The sequence below is a fragment of the Syngnathus acus genome, chromosome 17 (genome assembly GCF_901709675.1).
Source record: "Syngnathus acus chromosome 17, fSynAcu1.2, whole genome shotgun sequence".
NCBI lineage: Eukaryota > Metazoa > Chordata > Actinopteri > Syngnathiformes > Syngnathidae > Syngnathus > Syngnathus acus.
The window spans coordinates 5,722,823-5,734,669 of record NC_051102.1 but is presented as its reverse complement, the minus strand read 5'-3'; the positions used below and the strand labels follow the sequence as shown (position 1 = coordinate 5,734,669).

Here is an 11,847-nt window from a genome sequence, read left to right as displayed (position 1 = left end):
CCTGTTTGTTCATTCCCACCAAAGGGCCTACTCAATGAAGCCAACTAGGTCACATGTTATGTTACTTTATACACACTAAATGGTGAATAAAGAGATGTGAATATAGTTTTAAATACTACTTTAAAAATACATGATATTTAAATTAAAGAAGAAAAGGAAACTAAAGAAAATAGTGAAGTAAAAAACAACTGGGGAAAAAAAACAAAAGGTGCATGTCGAAAAGACGACTCAATAACTGAAATACAACGTAAGAAGTGAAGCGCATGAAAGCAAAAGAGTGTCGTTCCCTTTTCCTGCAGACTCATGTGAAAGATGATCAGAAAATTGACTCCAGCTGATTTTTTTTTTTCTTTCTGACAACTTTTCCAGTCTCCGGCAGTCGAATGGAATGGAATGAAGCGGCACGGTCCACTTGCATCAACCTTTCCTCTGTACTCTTATAGTCCTCTTAATATGTTTCAATTAGCTTTTTGGTCCAAATTATTCATATCAAATCAAACGAAAACACTTTCAGATTTTCATAGAGTTTTTGTCATATTTCTCAAATTCTAGTCACGTGTGACATCTGCACAACATATCAGAAAGGTGAAAACGAGTGAGACTCAGTCTTATCTCTTTCACCCATAATAATAATAATGAATAAAAATATATTTAAAGCACAACAAGTCAATTGCACGTTTAAAGACAGTTAGTGTGTTGCATGTCACAGGAACACGATTAATTTACTCAGTGACTAAGATCAATATGGGCTCACATCCAATGCAAACAGCTGCAGGAGTACACATGCCTCAAACAATCACCATGTTACAAAGTATGACATTTGATAGCATTGGACATTATGAGGAAACCAACAAAATGGGGTGGGGCAACTTCAAAGACAAGCTTCTCGTAACTATTTCGGGTCAGATTCCAGGGCTCTTTATTTTACAACCTTGTATGACAAGGCGTTCAAATTTGCTGAAACATTTGATGGAACCGTTTATCACTGCATGATCATTGTATCATTATTATTATAATTATGATTGACCCATTAACGTGAATGGCTAGGCCTAAGGACTATTTGGCAGCCACATCATAACCGAGTCATACGTTCAACACTGAAGTTATTTACCCCACTCCGAGAAACTACTTTTCCAGAAATGGGAGGTAATCGGACATACTAAAACACAAATTTGACTTTCCCACAGGGAAAATCTGTCTTGTTTCATAACAGCAACAGTTTCAGCGTGAGAAAGAAAGCAGCTGACAAACCCACCTGATGCTTTATTTACCAACCATCCCATTGGTTCCCTCGAGGGGGAGAAAAAGTATACAAATACAGGAGCGTTGTTTGCACTTGTGTTTTTTTAAAAAAAAAAAATACTCCAGAAGGCATGGAGTGGTTCATCGCGTGGGTGCTGCTGTGGGGGCTCGCTGCCGCGCAGCACCATCCACACCTCCGGCACGGCAGGACGGCCATGGTGCACCTCTTTGAGTGGCGCTGGGAGGACATCGCGGCCGAGTGCGAGCGCTTTCTGGGGCCCAATGGTTTCGGGGGAGTTCAGGTACCCCACGACAATTTCCAATAATTGACACCTTATCAGCCACACTTTCTATGTCTGATTAGCTGTTTTTCCTCAGGCGCGGTGGTTTGTGAAAATTTTTATTTCTCTTTGACAACTCTTGAAATTTTACATTACAGCCCACTGGACAGAAAACGTGACAGCGCGTAATTTGTCTCCTTGTCCAATCATCATTTCCTTTCCACATGTCCGCTTAGATCTCACCTCCCAACGAGCACATCGTACTGAACAATCCATGGAGGCCATGGTGGCAGAGGTACCAGCCGGTGGGATACAACCTGTGCTCCAGGTCCGGTGATGAGCGTGAGCTGCGAGACATGGTGAAGAGGTGCAACAATGTCGGGGTCAACATCTACGTGGACGCCGTCATCAACCACATGTGTGGGTCGGCCGGCGGCGAGGGGAACCACTCGTCATGCGGGACCTGGTTCAGCGCCAGCACCAAGAACTTCCCCGACGTGCCCTTCAGCAGCTGGGACTTCAACGACCACAAATGCAGGACGAACAGCGGTGAAATCGAGAACTACGGGGATGCTAATCAGGTGCGGCGTATAAAATTTAACAAACACGGTTCCGACAGTAAAATCCAGAATTGCTGAATCATCTTTTTCTTTCTCTAGGTGCGTGACTGCCGCCTGGTGGGCCTTCTGGACCTCGCACTGGAGAAGAAGTACGTCCGAGATAAGGTGGCAGAGTTCATGAACGAGCTAATCGACATGGGCGTGGCCGGGTTCCGGGTGGACGCCTGCAAGCACATGTGGCCTGGAGACCTGGATGCCGTCTATAGTCGTCTGCACAACCTCAGCACCAAATGGTTTGCAGAAGGCTCCAAACCCTTCATTTTCCAGGAGGTACTAAAGACTTCATCTCAATGGCTTCATTTTGACTCGTACAATCGGACTGACGAGGCTTGTGGAGTGACGCACGTGCCATCTGGTTGTCAGTTGAACTGATGTTGTATAAATCCAGCTTTTAGTCAAACAAGTCGCGCGTAAACACACTGCAGCCTGTACAACAACTTTGCACTCAAACACAACTCTGCGAGTCCCCAACTGTAGAACCAAACCCTGAATAAAAATCTCGAATTAAAGATTATGGGAATGAAAACTGTGGTTTAAACACTGCACGGCTAATTCAAACTATTTGTCCTTTGGCCTCTACAGGTTATCGACCTCGGAGGCGAGTCTATCTCATCGCGCGAGTACACCCAACTCGGACGAGTGACCGAGTTCAAATACGGCGCAAAGCTAGGAACCGTTTTCCGAAAATGGCACGGAGAGAAGTTGTGCTACACAAGGTGCGCCACAGTCAGGACTGCCGGAATCAAACCGGCACCTCTGAACTGTGAAGCGGATGCGCTAACCAGTGCGGCACCGTGCCTCATTTTTTATTTGTAGAAACTGGGGCGAAGGCTGGGGTTTCATGCCCAACGGCGACGCCGTCGTCTTCATCGATAACCACGACAACCAGCGAGGCCACGGCGCAGGCGGGGCGTCCATCATTACTTTCTGGGATCCGAGACTCTACAAGATGGCCATGGGGTACATGCTGGCCCACCCTTACGGCGTAACCAGGGTCATGTCGAGCTTCCGCTGGAACCGCCACATCGTCAATGGAAAGGTTCTCACTCATCAACCGTGATTTTTGCCACCTCGCTGTTGATCCATCTAAGCCTGAAGGATTCACGTTGCACGCTCAGGATCAGAACGACTGGATTGGGCCACCGAGTCATAGCGACGGAAGCACCAAGTCTGTTACCATCAACCCCGATCAGACCTGCGGGGATGGATGGGTGTGTGAGCACAGATGGCGACAGATCAAGTGAGGAAATTCTGGATTTTAACATAGTCTTGTGCTGCTTTTCCACAATGACAGATCATCTTGGGTCTGTTTTTGCTGCTCATAATCAAAACAAATAGTGATGGCTCTTCTTTCCTTCAGGAACATGGTCATTTTCCGCAACGTGGTCAACGGACAGCCTCATAGCAACTGGTGGGACAACCAGGGTAACCAGGTCGCCTTTGGCCGCGGTAATCGGGGCTTCATCGTCTTTAACAATGACAACTGGTAAAGCTCGCCAGCGTTTTTGGACTGCAGTCGACCAATCCGGACCACAACAGCTTTTGTCTTTCATCTTCAGGGACCTGGACGTGACCCTGAACACTGGCATGCCCGGCGGCACCTACTGCGACGTCATCTCTGGCCAAAAGGAGGGAGACAGGTGCACGGGAAAAATGATCCAGGTCGGTGACGACGGTCGCGCCCAATTCCGGATCAGCACCCGAGACGAGGACAACTTTGTGGCAATTCACGCCGAATCCAAACTGTAAATTGAACAGACTATCGCGAGCTATGAACTCAAGTGCCATTAAAGGGGCTTTGTGGTGAAAGGCTCTCTTCTGCCGACTCCTCCTTTTCTGTTCTGGTGTCTTTACTGGATTTCATGTTAGCAGACATGGTTTGGTGTTACAAGGGTGGGGGGTGGGTCAAAAAGATGCTCTGGCGCTTTGGTGTTACTTTTGCGTTTTCACCGGGTATTAAGGTTTCTGTCCACGGTCTTGAAATCAAGTATGGACGGATGTTTCTCAGAGTGATTTAAACCTTTCTAGCATGTCGATGGCTGCAGAGGGGCTTGAATGGTGAGGACGCCAACTGTCATTTTTTACCATTTAGTGTCAAATTATCGCACAAAAAAAAATTTGGACATCAGGTCAACTACGAGGCTGTTGGTAATCTCCATTGGAAGGCAACCTTGCTACCACCAAGCAGTGGGGAACAAAAGGTACATCTTGCCAAAATATATCTGGTGGTGGTGGTGGGGGGGAGCATCAAATCCAAAACGTGAGAATTGTTCTAATTTGCATTTCCTCTGCTCGCAGACATTTGCTTGATCAGGTGACGCCACACTGGACTTCCCTCATCCACTGAGGCCTTCCTGTCATCACCGTGTCACTGCCAAGATCTCAGCACCGGTATCAGAGCAGCAAAAGGGGATCCCAAGAGACCCCGCTGCCAGTGACTCCTCTCTATCCCCTTTTCCGTCTGTCTTCATCTTTTCTCTACAATACCCCGACCTTCATTGCGCTGTGGACTGAGCGTCAGACAGCAAGAAAAGTGATGGTTTGCCAGAACGTTTATCTCATCTCGGTTGTCATGACAACATGACCCAAGAGCAGGAGAAAGAAGGAGAAGATTCAATTCCAATGCCTTCTGGAGATAATAGACGCCAAATGTGGCCTTTTGAGGGGAAATAATCACATTGATGTTGCATAAAGAGATTCAAACAAAGCTAAAAACCAGGAACCAACCGGTCGGAGATGGATTTGCTGCATCTGAATCGGGGTCTAAACCCACACCACACACTTAAAGAGAGCCACCAGACATTTAGACAGAAGAAAAAAATAGTAACCAAGCTGCTGTCATGATCTGAGTTTGCGTTGATTTTGATTTGTATCATCTAGGTCATCCCTAAATTGATCAACCTAACTGTTTGGTGAATTCTCATAAACACACACAGTTGGGAAGCTCATAGTGTTACAGCACTGCCCTCAAAGTTGATCATCCAGTCACAAGGGGGCAGTGTTGTAACAGGGACTGTCACATACAGTCGTTGCTCGAGGAATGCTTTCCAAGATCCACTAACACTTGAAAAGTTAAACAGCTTTATGAAAGCAAATTCCAGTATATCTGATTTTAGACTACTGGCATTCATTTTATTTTTTTGAGGGGGGCACACAAATCCACTCTTGTATCCCTTTAATAAAGTGAGCCATGTCTAAACATTTCCAGAAACAAACATATATAATAATAAAAAAAAAAGACTTACCTTTATGATGGAGAATGTGTTTTGTCGATGTATCAGACCTTCGTTTCCCTCAGCTTACCAAAATGGCATGCTCACCGTGACAAGCACTATATCCCCTTCATCTGTAGCAAAAAGAAAAAAGGACATGCAAATCAAAATTCTGTCTATCATTGAAACAGAAAAATAAATCTGCCTTTACAAAGATAATGTTCACTTTTGATTGCCTCCAGTTACCTTAGCGGGCACATGAAAATAATAATAAGAATAATAAAAATAATAATAATAAAATAATAAATATAAATAATCAAACAATACATATAATAAAATAATAATAAAATAAGAAACGCAAAGATAAGCATTTACAAAAATAAATGAAAAATTAAAGTGAAAAAAGCATTTGATAAAGCTGCACTCAGAAGCATGTCCTCATGTATTTATTCTTTAATGATATCCCTACACGGCTAAGTCCTCTAATAGTCCGCACCCCACTGAGAGAACACCATGGCGTCCTCGAAGTGTATGTCCATGCATTCTAAATGTAGCTGATAGTTGCGCACATGCACTCTGGAGCATCTTCCAAAGTCAGTCTAACCTCATTCGATGCAAGGAGGAAATTAAGGGAATATGTGTCATGATAAAATGATGTCATTAAGATGCTGTCATCTACTAAGGGTGAAGCAAAAAAAAAAAATCACGCAAAGACCACTTCCAATGAGGTTGGGACTTTGTGTAAAATCTAAATGGATGGACTTTTGAGCATAGGTAGGTGCTTCTGTTCTGGTTAGCAAATTAGTTTCAAATAGGGGCTGGTAAATGTTTTAATCTGATGTCCCACATTAGGTGCTGCTGTTTTGTTGAGCACAATAGTTCAAATGGGCTCAGCAGTTAAGGGTTTAATTTCCCAACCCTGGCCTTATTTCCCAATACCTGAATTGGCCCACAGGCCACATGTTTGACACAGACGAATGCTTCTAATTAGTCCAGCACCTTCCAAATGTCATTGTCATTCACATTTGGGGGGCTGTAGAAACGGAGCAATCTCATCTATTTGAGCCACATATATATTTCATGGGGCGAGGTGGCGTATGAGATGACCCCTTTCAAACCGCCCCCACCTCTTTTGCGGCTGTTTTTATTGATCCCTTCCTTATTGCTGCCACTGTTTGCTCCCTTTCATTGCTGTCCACATCTCAGGTATGTTTGGCCTCCACACACACACTGTTCGTGGTGAAGCTGCTCTGAAAATGTGAGTGAAAAGGAGCAGATGGTGGCATGAATAGTGCAGCGGGTCTCGTCCCTGAAACCACCCTCCTCGCACACATTTTTCGCCTTCGCGTGCAGCACATTAGCAACAACAAACATCCCTCATAATTGATGCCCCGGCATGGGGAGGGACGGCATTACGAAGTCAAGGTCAACGCTGGGACAGACTTTCTCGAGTCGGCACGTACGAAACGACACGTCACATTTGTGGCAGGAATAAAGCAGCGCAGACGTTTGGTCTTGTTGCAATTTTCCCACCTAATTCCCGGCATGTGTGCCGGGGGAGGAGTCCACACGAGCGCCTTAATTATACATGGCAGCCCAGGGCAACGCACGAGCATTAAAGTTGCATGGCTAGCTCAGGACGGACGGACCCATGTCAAAATCGGTTTGGTGACCGGGCCAGCCACCACCTTCAAATTCTTATAAATCAGGACAAGAAACAGGTCCCCAGATAGTTTATGATGGCTGGCTGGCTGGATGGATGGATGGATAGAATGGCAGTAAAGATTTCATAATGGCGCTACGTTATTTTTTTTTTTTCAATTTTCCGACAGGCTGTCATCATGTCAGTGCTGTCAAAGACTGGTTGCGCTTTTTTTCTCTCCCTGACATCTGCTCCAATTCCAAGACCGATTGGCCTACGGGGGTGATTGACAACCGCCCGTTCGGGTCAAAGCAACCCGACAGGTCTCATGTCCTCTGCTTTCCTTATTACCGAACAAAATAAGACCGTTTGCTGGGGGTTCTGTCATTTGACGTCGATTTAAGTCAAGTGGTGTGAAGGAGTCAACGATCGTACGGGATCAACCGCAGCAGGACCACCGTGGAAGGTGGGGGGAATTGCTTTGTGCCTCTCACTCGCCATTTAAACAATCTACTTTCAAAACAAAAAACGTCGGACTACTTGCACGTTGCACAGCATAGGCCGGGCCTTCCATTCGCGCGCCTGGACCCGAAAATGAACTCTGAATCCATCCGCAGGGATTTAACGCTGACAACTCTGAAGAAGAGAACCGTCTATGAGCAATAGTTGGACTGGAAAGGAATCAAAAGCAAACGTCCCCGTGGCTGGATCCTCACAGCGACGCCATGCCCGTTTACCAAGCAGATGCCTTCGCCACAACAGAAGGCCGCCCAGTGTGACAAAAATACATGGCGAGCAGTAATTAAAACGACTTTCTCAGCCGTCTCATGTCACTCTGCGGGGGGAAACGCCACCGAGACTGACGTCGATCGCCGTGACGACTGGGTAAAATTCAACATCAAACGTAGACAAGCTACCCTTGCGAGGAGCGCCGCTCGGGCCTGTCATGAAACCAGACAAAAGAAAAGCTTGTGCGGACAGCAGGACGGACATCAGCGGGGATCCGTTGAGATTTTGCCACTACCAAAGTTTGTCAGAAAACTCGCACATCGATGCCCCCCGGTGCGCTTTGGCGCGCTCAACAGATGTCACCGCGAGCTGGTATTTCTCTTGATTCCACTGAACGTGGCTTCTCCTTTCTCACAGAAAATCCAGGGGAAAAAAAGTTAGCACGTATCCTTGCTACAGAGGGATTACACATCTTAGCTGAAAGATCCCATTTAAAACCCACCAAAAAAAAAATATACAAAAAAAAAATACTGATGGTTTGCTTATCATTCATCATTATTTTTTTAATAACCACATTGAATGCATCACGAGATTAACAAATTGAACACACACTAATAAATTAAAAGCTGTTTATCTCCTGACTCCAATGAAAGCATTTCCCTGACTAGAACAAAAATGCAGTACGTGTTTTGGCTATGGAGAGATTACATGTCTTAGTTGGAAAATCCTATTTAAAACCTGAAAAAACATCAATAATCGAGTCACCGAGGGGTTTAATCACACAAGTATTTAACATTTTGCAGACGCTTAGATGCTTGATGACGGTGACTCGGCATGCTTTATTGGCGGTGGAATTGAACCTCTTACAGTGACGTCCGGGAAAAAGAAAAAAAAAAAGATTAATTCCTGGTATTCGTCGCTAGCCAGGATTCCATTTTCGCATATTTAGAGGCGGTGATCGATATGTTGTCTAAATTCATTCACAGACGTCATCTTTGCTGATGACGGCAGACAGAATCTCAATTTAGGTTTGGGCTTTCAAAGGAGGCATATTTTTTTTTTTTTCAAACGTCTCTGGACATGCTCTCATCAAAATACCACAAGGATAAAATAAAAGATCAATTTTACACTGCAGCAAAAAATTCACTTGGTACGTTAATTTCACATTAATGGGTGGGAAGGTACCCAACTATTTGATTCCAAACAATAAAAAGTATATTTTTCTAAAATACACCTTCTGAAGTGTTATTTTTCAGCATCATTACGGAAAGTCGTTTTTTGAGGATGTGTGTTTCTTTGAGGTTAGCTTGATTGCTAAGCATCTCTGGTCATCCCTGATCCAGGGATTAACTGGTAGTTATCTAGCACTGGATCATCACAAAGATAGAAGAGAGAAAAAAAAAAAAAAAGTCTTATTTTCACCGTCTCCGATGGGAATAATGCAAGATTTGATATTGATCCAGCATCAAGGAAATGCAGGGCCAGGATATATATATATATTTTTTTTTAATGAAAGTGAATGCTTAATCAAAGTTCGTGATCCAATTCAATACTTCTAAGTAGTGAACTTTCCACGTAGTATGACTCATTGTTCTTATCTGCATGTGCCCGACGGAAAGCGAGCGAATACCTTTGCCGTCCCGCTTTGAACATCTGTGTTTGCCGACTGTCAACACGGCGCCAGTTGTCCTTGTTTCTCCGCTGCCAGCGCACAACGCACAAACACTGTAAACTGCGCTGGTGATTTACTCATGTTTGATTGGACTTAATCCTTTCCCGCCATTCAAACAAATGCTTCAATATATTTTTTCTTTATATCTATCTAAAGGCATCTCTCTCATCCCGTGAGAGGAGGACGGTTATCTCGGTCTCCCCCCACGCCAAACCCCTAAGGGAAGCTGCTACAACACACACACACACACACACAGGCTGTCGATGGCGTCATTATCCACCATCAAATCCACATTCCCCCGACATCATCATTCCGGCACGACTTGGTGGAGACTGACGCCTCTTCTGACTTGAGAAAGCTCAAGTCTGACGTTCTCCCTGGTGATGGCGAATTCTCAAAATGCTTTCAGATGGTGTTGAATTGTCATATTTCAACTCGGGCCCGTCCGATTCATCGGCAGGGCCGATTAGATCGGCCAAAATAATCAGCCAAATGCAATTAGATGCCAGTACAATGAAATCAATACTTGTCTTTCAGTTTTTTACAGACCAATATTTTGATGACGCCAAGGCTTCCAAGGCAGTTACTTCGTCATTTACTTTCACAAATAGCTCAATCTGTTCTGCAAAAATCGCACTTTATGTACTTTGTTCAGTCTACGATAAAAAGCTATCCACTTTCAATCTGTTTGGCTGGCAGTTTGAACAAATTTGAAATACCCACTGAAGGCTCGGGTCCAAAGGTCACCGGCGTGGCTTATACAAATAGCCGGTAAAATACGGCCTTTTTAGCAGGGAAGTCTTGTCGTGTCCTTGACAAAGACACCAAAGCGATCGTCTCGTCTTCTTAACTGCGCCAGAAGCGCCCCGTTTAAAACGTCACCAAGAAGAACGAATCCCTCGTCGGCAAAATTCTGCCTTCCAATTCATCCCGACCTCCGGCGGTCGCAACATTATCCATCTGCTCCGCGTCCACTCGCACCCCTTCTACCCTCTTCCCCTGGTGAGGAGGCGTGCGGCCACCTGCGCATTACAAGTGTGGAGGCTGCTGATGATTACATTGTTGGACTGAGAGCGATGCTGCCGGTGCCGTAATCCCAGCAGTAATCAATATCTCCGCCCCACACACACACAACCCATTGTCTGGTGCATGTAAAATATCCCCCAGCAACACTTTGGCCGCACTTTAATTATGCTTTCAAAGTCATCTGTGGATGGAAACAATCCGAGGCCTCGACATCCCATAATTGAATGACTCTTTTTGTATGTTTGTTTTTGGGGGCAGTTTTCGACATCTGGGATTGTGGCGATAGATGGGTTTTTTTTTTTCTTAGAGCAGCCTTTGGTGAGAAAACGAAACACACACACATATATATATATATATATATATATATATATATATAGTATATATATAATACATAAAAATATATTTAAAATATATATATAAAATATATAAAAATATATATAAAAATATATATTTAAAAAAAAATATATATATAATATATAAAAATATATATAAAAATATATATACAAAATATATATTTTAAAATATATATATACACAATATAGTAAATTAGAATAGACAATAGTATATGCAATATTTAAATAGGATACATTAAATTGGTAAATATGATGTAAACACATAGAACATTAAATATGATGTAAATAGAGTAAAAGAGTCAGGATCCGGCTTTGTCATATAACCACGAATTACGACAAGGCCAACAGTCGCTTTTGAAAAGCTCCAAACTTTTAAAAGTGATGATGGAGGAGTCGGAAGCTAAAATTAGCCGACAGCCTCCTACATATTTTATCTGTGCTCATCATGTAGAAGATTGGTGAGCGAGCAAAAGAGAGTCAGAGAAAGAGAGAGGTCAGCAGTCCAGTGGCAAGGCAACTTCTCCTTCATCCGGGTTTGCCAATGTGAATGTACCTCGAGGCTCTTTGCACGACTGATGGAATTGTCTTTCCCTCGGAACTTAAGCGTTGGTCCTTCCTTTAATGATGAGTTGGCAATTATCCTTAAATTACAGGTCCAATAAATTTGCGACATGATGGTATAATCAACCCGAGGAATATTTGAAAATCCAATCCGTCGAGCCTGCTACACTTGAAAATGTATGGAGAGAAACGTCGATGGCAGTGAATGAGTTTAGGTGAAGCATGGCTGCCAAGTTTGATGGCAGACAAAACTTAAAACAGATAAACATACTTGGAAGCGAGTCAGCATGATGGACGCCATCTCGTGACAGAGGCCGGTTAAGTATTGCAAGAGAGTCTTTCTCCCGGCGCGCGCTCCACGATTGGACCCAAGCAAAAGCAATTAGCGCTCTGCAATGTATCGCTAGATGGCCGCAAATAGGTAGAAAAGCCATCAAGTATTTTAGCCTCAATGCCTCCTCCGACTAAACAAAATTACTTTTCTCCCGACATTCATTTATGTTGCTGCG

General features: G+C 44.0%; 1 protein-coding gene across 1 annotated transcript; it reads left to right on the top strand.

Moving 5' to 3' along the window:
* Nucleotides 1–1,321: 1,321 nt before the first annotated feature.
* Nucleotides 1,322–3,962, top strand: amy2a (amylase alpha 2A). The gene is made up of 8 exons (XM_037277053.1): nt 1,322–1,544; nt 1,760–2,104; nt 2,183–2,413; nt 2,726–2,859; nt 2,960–3,182; nt 3,262–3,383; nt 3,504–3,629; nt 3,703–3,962. Exons 1-8 carry the CDS (start codon nt 1,374–1,376, stop codon nt 3,890–3,892), a joined length of 1,542 nt encoding a protein of 513 aa, XP_037132948.1. The 5' UTR covers nt 1,322–1,373; the 3' UTR covers nt 3,893–3,962.
* The last annotated feature ends 7,885 nt before the right edge of the window (nt 3,963–11,847 follow it).